At 34.6% G+C, this 19,924-nt stretch overlaps 1 protein-coding gene across 3 annotated transcripts in view; it reads left to right on the forward strand.

Moving 5' to 3' along the window:
* CCDC50 (coiled-coil domain containing 50) overlaps positions 1 to 18,869 on the forward strand; it is an 83,063-nt gene extending 64,194 nt beyond the window's left edge. For 2 of the 3 annotated variants that reach the window (XM_004460844.4, XM_004460841.5), the window contains 6 exons: positions 5,295 to 5,410; positions 5,836 to 5,880; positions 6,005 to 6,109; positions 6,729 to 6,808; positions 11,294 to 11,397; positions 12,694 to 18,869. In XM_004460844.4, coding sequence (XP_004460901.1) covers positions 5,295 to 5,410; positions 5,836 to 5,880; positions 6,005 to 6,109; positions 6,729 to 6,808; positions 11,294 to 11,397; positions 12,694 to 12,713 — 470 coding nt within the window. In that variant the 3' untranslated portion in view covers positions 12,714 to 18,869. Of the gene's footprint in view, positions 1 to 5,294; positions 5,411 to 5,835; positions 5,881 to 6,004; positions 6,110 to 6,728; positions 6,809 to 7,909; positions 7,951 to 11,293; positions 11,398 to 12,693 lie in introns of those variants that run through there. The other variant, XM_058295540.2, reaches the window with a different exon arrangement.
* Positions 18,870 to 19,924: the final 1,055 nt, after the last annotated feature.

Genomic DNA, 19,924 nt, shown 5'->3' on the forward strand with positions numbered 1-19,924 from the left:
GAATGTGTATTCTCCTCTTCTGGGGTGCAGTGTTCTGTATGTCTTTTAGGTCTAGTTAATTTGTGATATTATTCAAGTTCTCTGTTTCCTTTTTGATCCTCTACCAAGATGTTCTCTCTGTTGATAAGAATGGGATAATGAAGTCTCCATGTATTATTGTGAGGCGCCTATTTCTCCCTTCAGTTTTGCCAGTGTTTGCCTCATGCATTTTGGGGCACCATGATTAGGTGCATAAATATTTATGATTGTTATTTTTTTAACTGGATTGCCTATTTTATTCATATATAGTGTCCTAAGTCTCTTTTAACAGTTTTGCATTTAAAGTCTTTTTGGTGTGATATTCATATACTTACCCCAGGTCTTTTTTGGTTAGTCATTGCATGGAATATCTTTTTCCATCCTTTCATTTTCAATCTATTTGTGTCTTTGGGTCTAAGATAAATCTCTTGCAGATAGTGTATATTTGCATCATTTTTTTTTCCATTCTTTGTCTTTTGGTCGGGGAGTTCAATTTGTTGACATTCAGCCATTTTATCCTTTGGTTTTTCTATGTCACATCTTTTTAAATCTCTCTTTTTAATCTTTCAGTTACCTGTACTGAAAAATACCATTCCTTCACTCTACTCCCAACTCCACTCTCCTGTATTTTCCTTTCAACTTGCAGAACTCTCTTTAGTGTTTCTTGTAGGATAAATCTTTTGTTTAAGTACTCTCAATTTACATATTTCTGTGAATATTTTAAACTCTCCCTTATTTGAAAGTCAGTTTTGCCAGCTTAAGAATTTTAACTGGCAATTTTTCTCTTTCAGTATTTAAATATATCATACCACTGCCTTCTTGCGTCTGTGGTTCCTCATGAGAAATATGGCACTCATGAGAAAGGACCCCTTGTATGTGACAAATCACTTTTCTCTTGCTGCTTTCAGAATTCGCTCTTAATCTTTGGCATCTGACGTTGTGATCAGAATGTGTCTCTAAGAAGGTCTATTAGGACTTATTCTATTTGATGTATGTTGTGCCCCTTGAATATGCATATTTATATCTTTCATAAGAGTTTGGAAGTTTCTGACCATTATTTCCTCAAATATTCTTTCTCCCCCTTTCCCCTTGTCTTCTTCTGGGGCACCCATGATGCATAGATTGGTGCATTTTGTGTTCTCATTCAAATTCCTGAGGCATTGCTCAATTTGTTCCACTCTTTTCTTTATCTATTCTTCTGTTTGTAAGTTTTCAAATGTCTTGTCTTCTAGTTCACTGATTTTTTCTTCTGTCTATTCACATTTGCTCTTGTGTCTCTAGTGTATTTTGATCTCTTCTGTTGTGCCTTTTATCTGCATAATTTCTTTTATATTTATTTTTTTATTTTTTTTAAGATTTATTTTATTTATTTCTCTCCCCTTCCCACCTCCCCAGTTGTCTGTTCTCCATGTCCATTTGCTGCGTGTTCTTTTTGTCTACTTCTGTTGTTGTCAGCAGCACAGGAATCTGTGTTTCTTTTTGTTGCGTCATCTTGCTACGTCAACTCTCTGTGTGTGCGGCATCGTTCTTGGGCAGGCTGAAATTCTTTCTCACTGGGCGGCTCTCCTTACGAGGTACACTCTTTGCACATGGGGCTCCCCTATGTGGGGAAACCCCTGCATGGCACAGCACTCCTTGCGTGCATCAGCGCATTGCATGGCCAGCTCCACATGGGTCAAGGAGGCCCGCGGTTTGAACCGCGGACCTCCCATGTGGTAGATGGACACCCTATCCACTGGGCCAAATCCACTTCCCTAGGTTTATTTTTACTCTCAAATTCTTTATGCTCCCACAGCATCATCATTTCCTTTATCTCCTTGAATTAATTTAGGAGATTTGATTGAACATTCTCGATTAATTGTTCCAAATTCTGTATCTCCTTTGAAGTTTTAATTTCTTCCCTTATTGTACCATATCTTCCTCTTTCTTAGTTTGGCTTGTAAGTTTTTGCTTCTGTCTAGGCATCTGATTATCTATAACTTGTAATTTTTTGTAGTTGTCTACCATATGATTATCTTGATGAGTTTACTCTGCAGGTCAGTTTCTCTCCCTTGCCTAGGGCTTTATTGATGATTGGCTTTATTTTAAGGCTCTCTTTTGATGCTTGGTTCAGTTTATCCTAGACCTTTCGAATTGCCTGTGTTGAAGTAATTAGATTTTTTCGGCTCTTCATCTGATTCTTGCCTTCAATATACAGTACAATTTTTAAGACTACACTTTTTATGTAATTGTTTCACCTTCAGTAGAAAGCTTCCTATCCCCTGTTCCTTCTCTGGGACACTGTTCTGTTTATTGTATTTGGCCTCTACAGTTGTTTGTTTTTTTTGTTTTTCTTTTTTTACATTCCTTTCATTGTCTAGTTGCTTTTCATAGGAGGGCAAATTCTGGCATGAGGGCCACCCCAAAGAGAACTTCCCCAAGTTAGTATTTCCCAGCCAAAAACAGGGCCAGGGACCCACAAAGGGGATGCAGAGCAGCTCCAAAGCACCCTGGGAAGGGAAGGGTATCAGAAGGGACACCAAAAGCCTCTTTAACTTGAGTGGTACTTTCCTGACCTGTCCATTATATGCTACCCTTCTGCAAACTGTTCCCCACAGCTCTAAGGAGGCACAGTGTCTTTAAATCTTCACTGCCTCCACCCCCGTTTGTGTAGTGTTGAAATAATGGCTGTCACCACCTTTGCCTGGGTGCAATAGTAGCTCAGAGCCAGGACCTAGTGATCTTATCTCGCTAATAAAAACTGTGATCTGTGCTTGGCTATCTATGCCTATCCCAGTTCTTGGGGAAGTGGCTTTAATTCCTGTTTTGACAGCAGCAGCTACCCAGGGAGTGCATCCATGATGATCTGCTGCAAGAGTGGGGGCTGGGCACTGGCAAGATACTCACTATTCTTTACCACCTCTTCCTCCCCCTCTTCCCTGGATGCTATACATTGTTCTTCTGTCCTCTACAACCCCAGAATAGATGTTTGAGAAAGTTACTGCTTGTTTAAAAAGTGTTTTGATGGGAGGACTGAGTACTGTGCTTCCTATTCCACCATCTTTCCTGGAAGTTCATATGTATATAATTTTTAATGGATTTTCTGTTTTCTGTATTGATGGCCTTACACTGTACCACCTGCAGTTTCTTCTTAAATATTTACCAGTGCTCCTTTCACCTCTGGTACAGAGGGTACTACAGTGAGTGGGCAGTCCTGCCATTCCACAAGTCCAGTATTCCCAGGCTGTGGGGATTTTCTATTTAAGAGACTTAATAGGTTCCCATGATCATTCGAGGGGTCAAATAAACTGTTTGCCTCTAAATTTTGGGGACTGTGAGAAAGATAACCTCAAATTCTGACAATTAAAGCAGTCATCATTTTATTTTTAACTACCGAGTGTCTCAGTCTTCTTGTCACCCTGTCAAACCAATTAGGACCCTTAATTTGACTATTTAATTTGAACATCTTCCAGGTTTTTTTGGTAGAATTTGAAATAAATTATTTTCTCAGTTAATTCCATGGTATAGGGTAGGAGGCATAATATTGGAGAAAGTTTGGTGTCTTGAAATCAGAGCACATCCCACATTATCATTTTTTTCACTGATAGCACAATTGAAGGAACTAGGCATAATTATGATTTTTCCCATTGTCCTTGACTAGGCTTTAGACCACTCATTGAAGTACCGTTTTTCTATAGATAGGATTCTAGTACAACATCCTTCTTTGTTCACTTACCTTGTCCAATACTAGTTTACCTATCTAATTTCTTTTATTTCTCCTGAAGTACTCCTTTCTTATGATGACCAAGCTAATCATAACTCCAGAAGGTTTATATTCCATTTAAGTATGATCCACTCCTGGGAGTATGCCACTGTTTTCTTGCTATCCCAAACCTCTCAGAAATCTAGGTCAGAACCAGTCCTGCCCAGCATAAACTTCAGTAGCTCTAGAGGTGATTTTAAGTGGGTTCTGAATTCAGGGTAGTCAGGTTCCAATAGACTGAAGCTTAGAAAGCAAGGTTTATGAGTCTTAATTTGTGGGAAAGACTGATAGGATGAATTTGTGGATTTATCACAAAGGTAGTTTGAAAGCTCTACAAAGATAGTTTCATAATGCTAACTTAAATTTGTTTCTTTTGCCTAGGATCTAGGCGTATTTTCCTTTTCTTTTTTTTTTTTTCATTTTTAAAAGCAGATGAATAGAGCATGGTGAGGCATTTTGATATAAATCTTTTTAATAAAGAGTTGTCTTGATGTGCATAGTTATACACCAAACTAGTGATTCCACACTGAATTACAAATACAAATCAACTGTGGGGAAAAAAATTACTGAAGGCCGTGGTGTTCCCAGGTGGGCCAGATATTTTTCCATTTATTTAAAGCACCCCAAGTGATCCTACTAGGTAGCTTTGCTTGAGAACCATTAGCATAAAGAAATAGGCAACGGGGAATAGATTTTTTTTTTCCTGTCAGCAATCTACTTACTGAAAGTTGTTATTCCAGATTGCTAATCTGCACTGCACTAAAAATGTTTATTATTTCTCAATATCAAATAGTGTATTCACATTGTAGAATAACTAATTTATAAAAGGGTAGAAAGAGGGAAATATAATCCACAATGTTGAAATAACCTTTAGTGTTTGCCATTTAATTAAGTTATAAAAGGAATATATGCTGCTTAAAAAAATTCCAAAGTTAAAAGCCAGAATTCCTCCCAGTCGCCCATGCTCCCTTCTCACCAGAGGAATACATCTCTAAAGTCATTTTGTACCCTGAGCATTTTTTCTGGTTTTGAACCACATTGCTTCACCTGTCTGCATCACATAGCTCATAGGATTATGCCATTTCTATTTCCTAAAGTAAGGTGTTCAGAGCTGAACTAAAAAGAAAGAACGCCTCTCATCTCCTCAGGTCTTGACAGTTGAAACTCAGATTGTAATTTAACTTTCTTTTCATTAATTTTTTTTTTCATTTCATTGGGTTAAAAAATTTCTTTTCCATTTCTTATTTTACAAAGACCTCACTTGTAGTTCCTTTCATGATTTTCTGCTATTGAAAAAATCATTCAAGTGAGAGGAATTTTTACCAGGCAGGTTTGGGTAATTTCATTTAAAGATGTGGATTATCTGCATCACCACTTCCATGAGTAGGAACAAATATTTAAAGTGCACCCCACACTGATATAACAATCATGGAATGGAGTAAGTATTGTCATTTTCAGATACTAACAAAAATTTAAATTTTGAAACTTTTAAGAAAACAACCTCAGTTGTATCATTACATTGAGTTTTTTCTAGGAATGAAGCTAAGGGTGATGAAAGAAACAGTCTCTGCTCCATTACAAGTGACCCACAAGGATCAGGAATGGTATGATGCTGAAATTGCCAGGAAACTGCAAGAAGAAGAACTTTTGGTGAGCAAATTATAAGTCAAAGTTCAGTTGAATCAGTAGATTTTTTTGTGTGTGAATTGGATTAATCTTGAAATTACAGACATTATGGTCCCCAGGAACTGAGATACTGATAGCTCTTTTATGGGTAGAAAAATCAAGACAAAGGATATGGAGAGTCCGTTTTATTTATTGAGAAAGTATTAGAAACAGAGATCTATATTTTTCTTTCTCCATTATTTAGTTCTGAAAATCCTCTAATCACCTGCTTTAGAAACTGATAGAAATAGACCTTTTGCTGGTTGTATACCAATTGATTAACAACTTCAAGGATGTTAATTATAACTAATTTCAAATGTTAGTTTCTTTTTATCTAGGATTTTTTTTTTTTAATAGACCATGTGGAAACCAGTTAAATCTTTTTTTTTTTAATATTTGTTATACCACAGGCTACTCAAGTGGATGTGAGAGCGGCTCAAGTAGCTCAGGATGAGGTGAGTTCATGTTAATTAATGAATTTGTTTAACCAACATTCTTTGATTTTTTGGTTTAACCAATATTCTGGTAATTTTCTACTTGCAACTCTGCAGTTAATGATACTGACTGGGTTTGGTTTAGGAAATTGCTCGATTGCTAATGGCTGAGGAGAAGAAAGCTTACAAAAAGACCAAGGAAAGGGAGAAATCATCTTTGGAGAAAAGAAAGCATGACCCTGAGTGGAAGGTATGATGTGTGGTTTTTTACTTTTTGTTTATGTACGTATTTTTACTTCCAATTACAAATAAAATTATAACAGAAAAAATACTGCTTTTAGAGTAAACTCTTCAAATACATTTAGAAGATTCAAAATATCTGTGTTGAATATGTGAACCCGGTTTATAAAAGTTGTTTCTTTATGAAAAATCATGTTATTAACTATGGAAAAAGCTACTGGAGGGCTGAAAAACTTATCCCATTCATTTTAAAATCACCTGAGATACAAGTGCCTCTGATCATGAGATATCTTAATTATACTATACTTAAACACTGTAAGAGCAAGTAGTATTTTCATAGCTCTCAGATGTCCAGTTTTAATAACCAGCAGCCAAGCACACCAGTGTGGGTAAGCATGTTCATATGTGCCTAACCGTCCAATCTGGATGAAGTGACAGCCTCCAGCATACCTTGGTGACTAATTTTTTTTTTTTTATCTCGGAGTGGCTGTATTTAAAATTATTTTATATTGCTCAACTAAATGTAAGTTATCTGAAATTATTAACAAAGAGTTTGGATGATTTACGTACGTTCTTAGCCTAATTTTTCCCTTTTTTTGCTATTTCGGTATGTGTTCCCCCATCCGTAGCCAAAAACAGCTAAATCAGCACACCCAAAGTCAAAAGAGATTGATGAACCTCATCGTTTGAAGAATGACAGACTAGCACGGTAAGCTGACATCTGAAAAGGAGAGTGAGGAACTAACCTTTGGGGTGAGTGAGATGTCATTTGCCTGAGATGTCTTTGTTCTTCTGAGAGAGATCCTGAAATCAGCAATTGTGCGGTGTTTCACGTATTTCAGGGTTATTCTGAAACTTTGTTTCCAATCATAAATTGAGTGGTATAAGTCAAATCAGAAGAATGAGGAATTTCATAGATGCTAGGGTATAAGGAAAGATAAGTGCTTTTTGTTAGGATCAGATCTTATCTCTGGATTCACTGAATTGATGCCCTCAGTAAGGAGGAAGAAGATTAATCATTTACCTCAGTAAAATCTCTAGGTTTTAAATTTTACTGGGGTTCATGATCACTTGCATGCACATGGCATTATACATTCTCAGACTCATTTCTGTCTAAGTCTCAAAGTTAGAGGCAAATACTTGAGTCATGGCTAGCTATCTGTATCCAAGTAGATCACATATATGTGGCTATGGTATACATACTTTCTGACTTCTCTCAATCTTGGGTCATAATTTTGGAGCAACTTCTGTGTTCTCATCTGTAGTTGTCAATGTATAAGTTCCTGGGGAAGCAACCTTTTTTTTTTTTTTAATTGCTTTTTGTGGCTTTTAAAAGAAAATACCATTGGGAAATAGGAAGGAAGAGGACATTAAATAGAAAAAGACAAAAGTAACAGTAAATCTAACATTTTGAGAACCCTGAATTATTAAACTTTGAGTTTGGTCTTAATTATTAATATTCTTATTAATATTTATTCTTAAAACAGATTAATCACAAAGAAATCACACTTTTTTTGTGTGTGCCACTCATTGTCCACACTTAAGCTATTACTAGTTCCGTTCCCTTAAAGTGAATATATTTAGTGTCTTTAAAAAGCTCTCCTCTATTTTAAAGCTTACAGGTTTTCAGAAGGTAAGGAAATGCCCTTCAGAAAATTACATTAGGTTTGAATTGTTCTGAGGACAAAAATATAGTCTGTCTTAGTTATATAAAGATGATTCCTCTTACAGATGTTTGTTAAGGACATGACAAATATTTTTCGAAGGAGATTTTGGAACTACATAGTTTAATTTTTTTGTATCTTCACAGTACCCAAATGAAATAAGAAGCAACTGCTCTGTTCTCAGTAGGTAAATAAGTCTAGATTATTATACTTCTTTTAGTGATGTGAATTCAAATCTTTAGGATTATTTTGCAGTCTTTAAAGTCTTTGGGCTCTTTATCTTTAGAACACTGACAACTTTGACAGTAGAACACTAATAACTTTGACAGTCTGGGATGGCTATTTAAAAAGATTCATTAAAATTGAAAACAAGTTTCCAAAATGTAATAGATACTCTAAAATTTTTGTCGTATTTGAAAGAGTGAGTAATCAAATGATTCTATATTTAAAATGGTTATTATAGATGAGATTGTGAAGAGACTTATAACTAGTAAAAGCGAAGTCCTGTTTCACTTGAGGAATACTTGTCTTTAAATATTTTCAGAGAGGTTGTGTATATGAGAAAACAAAAATAAATAAGAATTTTGTGAAATGTATGTTCTCATAGTTTTAAAAGTAAAGCCTGTGATCTTTTATAGATAACTTATACAACTAATATCAGAATGTATACTTTCTGTTTAGAGTCTGTGGTATCCCCTTTCATGGTTAATCATGGTGTAGAAATTTAGTTAGCCATCTTTAGAGAAAGAAGCAGCTTTGAGGATTGAAAAACATGGAGCTTCCTGATCAGTCCTGGTTCAGTTTACTTTAGTGCAGTAGTAGGACACATATTCTTATATGCAACTTGAACATTCACAGTCAAAAATCCAACTTTGTGGGAAACGGACATAGCTCAGTGATTGAGTACCTACTTCCCATGTACAAGGTCCTGGGTTCAATCCCTGGTGCCTCCTTAAAAAAAAAATCCAATTTTGTCAGCCATTACAATATTTTCTATTCTTTCTAAGGAAATAAGAAACTAATTGGCAGTCTGAATTAATTCTAAATCTTTGTAATTGGAAAAAGTTTCAATCTGAGTTCCAGTTTTTTTAGCTTTCAATTTCATTGTGGGAATACTACTTGGTGTTTTACTTTCCTTTTTCTCTTAAAAAACAAAGATTTCATTAATCTCATTTAGTTCCTATACCACTCTTATGAATATGAAATACATTTATCTGTCCTTATTCATTCATCATATCTTTATTGAGCATCCTAATAAATGCTCAAAACCGTGATAAACAATAGTCAATAAGAAAGGAACTGTTTTCACTTTTCATGAAGTTTACAATCAAAATAAATAATTACAGAAATAACTATTATGATTATGTTAAATGCTATGGATGAAAAGTACAGGGGTACTTTTCTACTTGCATAAAGAGACACTGAACCAAGTCTGGGTGTCTGGGTGTCTTGAAGAAGTGACTTCTGAATTGAATTTAAAGGGTCTTTGGCTCTATTATTTTAAAGATGTAATCATTTCATGGGAAGAGTAGGAATTGGATAATTTTAATATATCAAAAACTATCAAGTAAACTGTTGGTTAATGAGATTTTTCTAACTTTGGTTTAAATACCTTTATTTCAAAACAACTGTGTCCACTGCAACAAAATAATTTGGTAGGACCCTTGGAAACAATTAAGCTAAGATTTATTGTCTGCATAATCAAAAACTTAACACCAAGAAAACTGAGAACATTCCAGATTGATTTGTCTATTCTTACGTGGACATCTGGAGAGTTCCCTGCTTGCTTTATTTTGCAACTTATGCATCTTTTTCCTTTAGTATGAGTCGGTGAGGCAATAATCATGGAATTTTGTTTTTTCTTTAATCTCACTAGACTTTTGTCTTTCTGGTTTTTGATTGCCTAATGAGGTCCGTAAAAGAGTAGGAATAGGCCTCTGCCACCCTGATTACCAACTTTGTGTCCTTGGTTCTATATCACTCTTGTTTTCTGAGTTTCTTAATCTTGGAATCTGATTGTTTTTCTTCACCTCTTCCTACCAAGACTTATGCTGCTTTTTAAGGTAAATATTAAAAACTGTCATTTAATAATAAAAGAAAATCTCTATATTCATTTATTTCCAGTAATTTATAATAAATGGTTCAAAAAGGAAAACAAGAATGCTACATTATTTGTTATGCTCACATTAATTATACATGTATAAAAATGCATGGAAAAAGATACCAAGTTGGATGTATAAGTTTATATATATTTATATAGGTAGTCTTGATTGTAGGTGCTGCTAGTAGTAAAAATACACACCAAAATAGCATAGTATAGTAGTTAAGAGCACTGGTTTTTGAGTCCAGTTGAGTTTGAGCTTTTTGCTCTGCCACTTTAACATTGTGTGAACTTGGATAGGTCACTCACTTCATCTGACCTAATCTAACTCTAAAATAAATAGCTACATACAGACTTGTCCTGAAAGTTAAATGAGATAATCCATATAGAGTGCATAGCATAGTCCTTGATGTATATATGTGAGTTTACACCCCATGTTGACCTCTTCTAGAATCGTAATACACAGAGAAGGAGACTTCATTTTGGAAGGATAGGGTGAGAAATTTAAACACACTTGCCTCTATTCTTATATGCCAGATTCCCCCCCCCCCCCCCCCATTGTACCAAACTGACCTTAACTTTCTAAACCTCAGAATAGTTATGCCTTCTGTATTGTATATATAATTACACAAAACTTCCTACAACTTGGTTATATATTTGACAAATCTCCTTAACCTCCTCTGGTTCCACACATTAAGCCTTAATGCTAAATTTTAGTATACTTTTGAGAAACAACAACAAAATGAGAAATTTTGCAAGTTTTGTCTATCATCTTCCATCAGTGCCGGCCATTTGCATGAATCTAAAGTAATTAAAGTAATAAAAAGTTTAGAGTAATAAAATTCTCCCATGTTTTCCATTTTGTCTGCTTTTGACATAACATGCTATAACTGTATTACTGCCCTTTCCTTCTGTAAAGATCTACTTTGCCACCTAGTGGATAAAAGAACTTCGCTGTGAAATTTCATATGTTGACCAGAGTCCCCTTCCTCTTCTTTCCCTCCTTCCTTCCTACTTTCTTTTCTTCTTTCCTTAATTTTCTTTAGTACTTTCTGCCCTTCTATCCCTTCTTTTCTTCCTCTTTCTTTTTCTTGGTAAAACATATGAAAACAAAGTAAATCTTTTATTGATGGCAGGACTGATATCTCATTAATCTTTGTTTCTCTGTCCCTTTAGCACAATGCCTGGGGCAATTAAGTGTGTAAAAGATATTTGATTTTATTGAGTTACTTGCATCAAAACAAAGGAACAGCAAAATTAAATAATTTATCCAAGATCATGCAACTAGCCAGGAACTGAAGTGTGAATTCCAGAGCATTCTGACTTTATAATTCTACAGAAAATGTTTTTTTACCACGTGATCCAGTCAGATGTGGAATCATGGTCAACATTTCTTAGAATCTCTCTTTAAATTCTGGCTTCCCTTCAGGCCATCACTTACCAAGACAGATGCTGAGGATTTGGATTTCAGTAATTTTACAAACCAGCATAATTCTACACGACATTTCTCAAAATCAGAATCCTCTCACAAAGGTAAGAAGAACATCTCTTGTCAGGTTTCAGAATTCATAATCATCATGCTATGGTGGAAGACTCAAAAGCTGTCTTATGAACCACTAGAGTGGAAAATGTAAGTTATCCTTCCTCTCAGCTCATCCTTAACGGTATTCTTCATTTAAAAAGAAAACCTCCAGAAAATAAAATAAAGCAAAACAAAACACTTTACATTGAATGCAGGATTGTCTATGTATTTTTGTTTCTCTCTGGAGAGATGTCATATTTTTCATCAGATTTTTAAAGGGTAAAATTGACCTCCACCAAAAAATTTAGAACCACTGGGCTGCACTTTCTATTTGGCTCTTGTTTCCCACCTGCCCTTGACTCCCCTAGATTTAAACACACACACATACACCATATGCAACTTTCATGCAAACAAAAAATGGGGCAAAGAAAATAAGAAAAGAATATGGAAATCTAAGTTGGACCAAATCCTTAAAATGAAAATAATAATCAGCTCTTCCTATTCTAGACATTAACTTATGTCATAAGATGTGACAGTCATAAAATAAGATAATGAAAAGGTAATTTCTTTATATTAATTTCTTCATCTCTAAAATGGAGGTGATCTTAATGGTAAGTATCAGGGTTGTCCTGATCAAATAAGATAAAATATGTAAAAGTGGTTTGTAGATTGCAGTGGACTTTATAGATTTTAGATCTTATTAATTGATAGCGTTTGTTTTTTTTATGATTTTTGAAGATTTCTTATGTGAAATTTTTTATAATCCTTTCCCAAATCTAATGCTAGCCTTCTCAAACTTCTTTATTTTTTCCCTTCAGTTACGAAAAAATATCAATGCTGGGTACCACCCCAGACCCCCAATTAAATCAGAATCTCTGGGTTGAGGGTGCTAGGCATTTGTATTTTGTTTAAAAAGCTTCCTCTTCCCCACACCATGATTAATAAGTTCAGCCAGTATTGAGAGTAAGACAAAAGACTATTTAAAACATGGAATTACTTGGATGTTATAAATGGCTTTATCAAAACCATAAGGTTCCATCAGTTGGTAGCATTTTAACCATCCCTTATTTACCTGGATGCATCACTTTTTGTGTGATTTTCTGTCCTTGACAAACATTTGATATATAATATTTTAAAAACAATACATTGATTATATATTTTACAATTAAGAGCAAAGAAAACAGGAATCATTTGAAAAGTATAGAAATAAAGATAAATTACTTTGTCTGGACAGGAGAAAAACTTTATGCAAGAGTTTAAAGATTTTTTCTTAATTTTGTTTCCTTCTTTTATCCTCCTGTCTCTAGGATTCCATTACAAGCAGTAAGAGCCTAGGAATCTGCCCTGAGATGGACTCAACTGTAGCAAATACTACTGGATGATACAGAATGCATTCCACTTTTATTTTGTCCTCCTAAGTTTACATTTCTGGGACTTATCTTCAAGTGTTTCTGACCATAAATAATTTTAATTCATTTCAAATGTTTTTGTTATTCCTGATCACTTGGGCAGTATAAGAAAATCTGGCTTCTGAATATTGGCCCCCTCTATGTTGCATATGCTTCTGGGATGTAGTATTTAAGAGTTCTCTAAACCAGTTTTCTTATAGATACGGAGTATCGGTATTTAGGGACTAGGGTTTTTTTTTTCTTTTGTAGCAATTGAAATTTTATGAGGATGAATGCTCAAAGTAAAGCATATTTGCAGTACAGAATAAAAGAATAAAATAAAAAATTTTTTTGGTGCATTAGCATATGATATATTGAAGGACAGAGCCTTTTGCTTTTTGTACTCGTCAGGAAAAGCATCACAAGTATAAAAAACAAACAAAACCTACCAGGAGCAGTTTGAATATATTATTCTGATCACATGTTCTGTAGAGGTTTTATATATCTTTATAAGCCCTCCTGGAGAAATTGGACCAGAAACAGGAAATTCTGTAGCCTGTGGGCATTGGGCTATTTATTACTATTTATTGGCAAAAATTTAACTCTATGGAATTTAATTCATGTCTATGCAAAGTCAACTGAAAATGGAAAATTTTGTATACCTTCTCTTATTTTACACTTACTTGTAGAATTAAGGGAAGTAGAATTAGGAGATGATCACATAAATGATGATGCCATTCTTACTGGCCAAATGGAAGTTTTCCTCTTGCTTCAAAGACATAGCAGTATTTTTTGGCTACCTTTCAATAATGTCTTATGTAGCTTCCAGTAATTAGATTAATTCCACTTGAGGTTAAAGTTGATAAAGTGGTTCTTTATCCAAGTATTTGGTTTTACACATTTGTTAATGGACATTGGACTTCTTTGTACAAGACCTTTAAGCCTGCATCTCTTTGTTTAGCTGCAAACCTCTTAGAAATGCATATTTTCACATACTCTGTATTTGACGTAAATGGCAATCAAGCTATGTTAATGTATACCATTAGCTTGAGTTTGCTTTTATTTTTCATTGTTTGGATCTTACCTTTTGGCATGTCAATATGGTGTTCATTTAGGAAAGAAACATAGATAAATAGAGAAGAAGTTGTTAATCCATTCTTTTCCCGTTGGGAACTGCCTTCTGTTTGCCTTAACTTTCCATAGTCTTAAAGTCAGGCAATATTAAAGTCAGGAAACTAGAACAGTTTCTCAGAGTAGATTTGGACCTCTCATTTTGGAGAAAGATCTTTAGTATATAGAGTTTTTGGATCCCTAAGAACTTGAGTAAAAGGTATCTAAGCATAATTATGTTTTGGGGACATGAGTAATAAAGCAAGAAACAAAACCCTAAAGGGTGTAGTCATTTTAGAGAAATAGAGGAAAGGGAAAATAATAGTACTTAGGAAAGCTTAATGACATGAAGAAAAATTTACATTTAAATGGAGAAAGGGAGACAAAATGGAAGCTCTGGCCTTAAGTTAAATAACGGAGTGTGGTTTCAATATCCAAAGCTTAGGCCATTTTGACTTATAATCTCTATTTTACTTTGTCTGCCCTGTGATTTTACTTCATGTTTTCCAAAGTTTTTATCGTAGTTTTAGAAAAAAAAATGCAGTTTATTTTTATTTGATAATTAGGCAAATGGGCAACATCATTTGCAATATTTTTATTTTATAATGTTTATTTTTCTATATCATAAAATAACCAGGTTTACTTTATAAATTCTGCATTTCTCTTGCTTCTCATATGCTTTAATCATATTTATTGTTGTAAAATGTTAACTAGAGATTACTTCATTCAGAAAATGTCAGGCCACTTAACATTTACCAAACATTGATATTTCATTTGTCTTAGTGAATTTCTGACCAAAGGTGATATTCCCCTCGTGACATCCAATTCAACATCTGTATTGAAATTTTACCTTTTTTTTTTTTAGTTATTTTAAAGATTAGAGTTTTCTATTTTCTTTTTGTAAAGCAGACATTTTTTAAGAGTATTAGAATAATTCTTTCCCTATAAATGAGGAAAAAAATCAAACTCAACCAGGTGAATCCTCTTATTTTTCTTATTGAAATGATGTTATCTTTCATACTGTATAAACAACTAACAACTGTATTTTAATGCATTGCTGAACACTCTTCACTGTTTCCTCTATTTTTTACTTTGTCATTTTCATATGAATTTGGAAACATTTACTTTATTCCTATTCTTAATCCTGAAACACATGCAATTTATTTTTTAGGCCCATAATGTATTATGCCTTAATTTTGTGATGTAAATTAATGCTTCTAGCTTTAGAAACCCTTTACTTTGCTGTTTTTATACCTCTCTTTTTAGGAGGCTTGGCCTCATTAACACCCCCTATACCCGAATGAGCACAATATGTTATGGAACTTTATTGTAAGGCTACTTCTCCCTCCTAACTTTTGTAAGTAATTGCTGGAAGCAAGGTTGGATAGGGGTCAAATTAAATGTTCTATCATGAAAAAATAATTAACTGTAATGTTCAAACCATTGTTAGACTCAGTCATTTTATTGGGGAACTGGACAGTTGTTACACTTTAAAAGAACATTGAAATTTTTAGAAAGTCCCTTTGCCTACCATTGAATTACTGTTTCTCAAGTGACTTAACAACACCCAGCAGCATGCTAGTGAACTGCAAATATATAGTTTTGGGCATATAGAAACAGCTAAATTAGAAAAGAAAGATGTGAGTAGATGCTTCCCAGGAGGAAAACTCTTCAGAATGTCAGTGGCCATTTAGAAATAGATCAACATACTACAAAATGTGTGACCCCAGTCCTTGTTTTCCACTGAATTTACTTGAGAAAATTCTGAGCCTGACCCATTTCCCTCTTTCCTCTCTTCTGTGGCCTGCAACTACACTGGATAATAAATATATCCAGTACTGACATTTGTCTACCCCTTTCCCTCTATGTATGGGCTTTTTAGTGCAAAAATAGTTAACTTTTAACTGAGATTTAGTTTTCTTTAATACTGTCACATCTCTCAATTTTATCTTGTGCCAAAATTGTTCTTTGCAAACACCTACTATAATATGGTGCATTCAGTTTACTACATGAGGGGTTCACTTTTTAGGGCCTTGATTTTTAATGAGTGTTGCCTTTGTATAAAAATCATTTTGGGGAATATATACTGGTTATTTGTCTACTCAGTGATGATTTTCTTGAAAGATAACTGTGGTGTCTTCAGCCTACCAATAGAGCGAGGTCCCTGCGTAAACAACTTTCAGAAGGACTGAGAACAGAGTAGAACATGCAGTAAGAGGCTTTTTTCCCCTTGTGGAAAAACAGTATTTGTGTAGGGAATGTTAACATTGGCAGGGAACAATGTTCAGATAGATTTCACTGTACATTGTATGGTATACTCTGATAACCTGAGCGCTTTAGCCACAGTCTTAAAAAAGCAAACCTACTATTTCAGTGGAAAAAAAAAGATTTTTTAAGTACATAGTCCATTATTTACTGTTCATAGTCAGAAAGGTGACTATATAAAATGGTCCCATTTTTCTTCATATCTGGTGGTGCCTGTGAGTCTTAAAGCCATATCTGCTATTCTTATTGGTGATACACTATTTTTTTCTCCTTAGTCCAGAATAGACAATATGGGTAAAGAGAAGTAAACTGGAAACTGTCCTGTTAATGCTGCATGGGGCACAATGCCATCCAAGTTTTTGACAGAGTATCTTTGAATGATGATGATATGTAAGATTATTAATGGGAAAAGTCAGAGGCTGTTGTTGTTCCTGCCATTTAACAACTGTCAGAAATGCTGAAATTTAATTCTAAAAGCCAAGAAGAAAAAGATAAACTGGGAAAATCTAACTTCTACAGAGTCATTTTTTTCTGATGAGACTTATATTTTATGCTGGCAATGTCAGGAACAGTATTACCTTAAATTAGGTTGACTTTGATTGAGGTCAACTTGTACTGTACTTTCTATATGTGAATGACAGCCAACTCTCCATTGAGTTATAAAATTCAAAGAAGTTCTGCAAATGTTCTCGTCATCAGGAGCTCTGGTGCCTCTCTCACTGAGACATAACTAACCTGCAACATGATGGATTTTGCAGTCATTTCAAGTTGCCTGATGGATTTATGAATGAGCAGTGTCTTGACCAAAAGGCTGATTAAAAAAAAAAAAAAAGTATGTATGAGAATGTCCTGACTAATTGAGAGTTGACTGTCTTTTTGGGTGGCAAATATGGAGATATTTCCAAAGGATCTATTGTGTAATGGAGACACTCAAGATTCGCCCTTGTGTATTGAAATGCTTAGCAGTAACAAAAAAAGCAAAGCAAATCAGAATTATTTACTCGAAATGGTAGCTTGGTTGATGTGAAGAGTGTTTATATTTTATTACTTCTAAGAGAAAACTAACTAGGAAAATTTGCTATAAGTAGGGAAGATACCAGTCGGAGTGTTATTTTAAGATTCTCTTTGGTGCCACAAACTAACATAATCATGTAAGTAATCATGTTGGTTTGTGGAAATATCAGGTCCTAAAACCCATTCTCTTTCAATAATGTACATGTGAGCACTGCTTAGTACTATTCTTCAATTAATATACTTTCGTGTACCCTTTTAGCAAACTAGAAAATGTTTTTTTCTTTTTGAGTAACTCTTCATAACACAGGGAGCCAGCACTATGCTGATTGCAGCCTTTCAGATAAGGGCAAAATTAATTGTGTGATTTTGTGTCCCGTTATTCATTGCTGAGGTTCATTTATAAAGAATAAAGGTATTGAAAGGATTTTTCATAAAAGAACAAGGATTGAGAACAGTGAAGACAAGTTGAGAGATACATTATATATTTAGGATATGTTTTGTTGCACTGAAATTCAGACCATAATTTCCAAAAGTCTCTAGCTGTTAAATTTGATGAGATCATTTTTGCTGTCAGGAATTTTGTATTTCTGATTGAATTAGCCTCTGAAATCCCCATTGGCTATAACTTTAGCTCTTGCTGTAAACTGAAACCCAAATGTCTTCTCAGAAGTAGCTGTAATTTTTACTTGCCTCTTAAAGGTAACCCAATATTCATTATGTAAAGTAGGAAATAATGAGATAGAAGTGGAAGATAGTATGTAGAAATGAGGTCCCAAAATGAGAATTCCCTGTAATGGAGTTTCCCCTAAAAGGAATTCATACCAGCACAATGATATATTTTAAAAAGGTGCTAAATTTAAGAATGCAAGAGTTTGCTCACATCAGTCAAGTTACCCAGAAAATTCAAGGTGGTGCTTTCATTTTTATTGTAATTGGTTGAAGTGCTTGAGAGAGAGATTATTACACAGTGCCCAGGCATTTTCATATTCTTTGGTAAGAGCCCCCTTTGATATTTGGGAAGCTAAATATGTTTTATTTTTTAAATTGTGAGATGATATCCCAGTGGTCCATCAATTAATAGCCAAACCCCAGAGAGAAGGGCAGGTTTGAAATGGCTACTTTGTGGAATTGAACAGAATCATAATGGAATACAATTACCTGTCTGAGTACAGAAAACAGAGACCATGTCAAGCCACTTGCCTGTCTAGAGATTAAGTGAAACTGTGAGGGGCACTTTATAGATGCCTTAAAGGTGGCCAGTGTTGCGTACTGGTGGGTATGTATACACCCATCTGGACTAGGCTGATGGAAACAGTCTATTTCATTTCACCTTCACACAGCACTAGTTGTTTCTTCTCATGACCTTACTGAGGAAAATGAGAAACTTGATGTTGGTGACTTTCATGTGTCTTGGATGCTTGAAGTGGTCAGATTTCATTAGGCATCACCTAGTGCTCAAGCCTCCCTTAAATGCCAATTATCCATCTACATTAATTCATCTATGCAAGCTTGTTCGTTTTTTTTTGTCTTTTTTTTTACATCTTTTGTCCAATTTGATTCTTCAAACATCAGATTTAACATTGATATTATGAATAATTTTTAAACCAAAGTATTGCATAGGTCTGTTTGCTTTGTTTTTCTGATTGATTTGACTGAAGCAAACACCAGTCTTGTCTCCTCCCTCAATAAAGTCATCCATTTGTTAAGTCGGTAGTCTCTGTCTCATGTTTTCTTTACTACCTTCAGGGACATTGGAAGTTATGGGAATATGGGAATATTACTTGTTTTGTTTTGTTTACAGAATAATCCCATTATGTCTTTGTTTAATAACAGTAAAATTTTCTCTTATTCCATTTGCATGCATTTTCTACAAATGTGTATAATGATACTGATGCCTAGTACATTGAAATTGTCAATACATGTTCACAATTCTAAATTGCATAGAGGAGGGGCTTTGTTATGTGGTGTGATGTGGTGGTTGATTGCTTGGTTGGTATATTTGGGATGAGAACAGGTAAGTAGATGCTCACACAAGAATCCTAATGCCTGAAAGTTCCATGAGTGCAAACAACTCAGTCTCCTCTATACCTGAAACCTTGTAGACTTTCATGTGGATTTTGAGAAATGAATTTTAATAATAATTGCCATTTAGTTAACCTTTTCGTTTATAAGGCTTGTTCTTTTATCTTACTTGGTTCAATAGCCATGATGTGGAAACTGATTCTGACCAATTTAGCAGACTTTTAAACTAAGACATACTGCTTTCAGTGATTGCTAAATTGAGTTTTAGGACAGTCACTATTTGGTTTTCCTAGAGCAAATTCTCTAAGCATCAGTTTCTTCTCTGGAAAATGTAACAGTGAATCTAAATGGTTTCTATAGTCACTACCAAATGCCTAAGGAGCACCTGTGATTTGCAGGTTGATTTTGTTGATTTCAAACTTGAACAGTCTCTAAAGAATTGAGATCGTTTTAAAGAAAGAATGATAGTGCCAGTGAGGAAAATTGGCACATTTAGAAGCCAATTAAAAATAATGTATATATGCAGTTAAAGTAATCTTACTAATCTGTCGTAGGACGTGAGTGGGTGGTTATGTGGACTGTGTCTAAGTGACAGGCTGTGGCTATATAATAAGGAACAGAGGTAGCACACTAGAAAGCTCTTCCTGAAAACAAAGGCAGTCTGTAGCAGTTTGATATTGTTTATGAATTCCAAAAATAGATTACTGGGTTATGTTTATGAACTGGTCTGTTCCCCTAA

The sequence above is a fragment of the Dasypus novemcinctus genome, chromosome 4, assembly GCF_030445035.2.
Source record: "Dasypus novemcinctus isolate mDasNov1 chromosome 4, mDasNov1.1.hap2, whole genome shotgun sequence".
Classification (NCBI taxonomy): domain Eukaryota; kingdom Metazoa; phylum Chordata; class Mammalia; order Cingulata; family Dasypodidae; genus Dasypus; species Dasypus novemcinctus.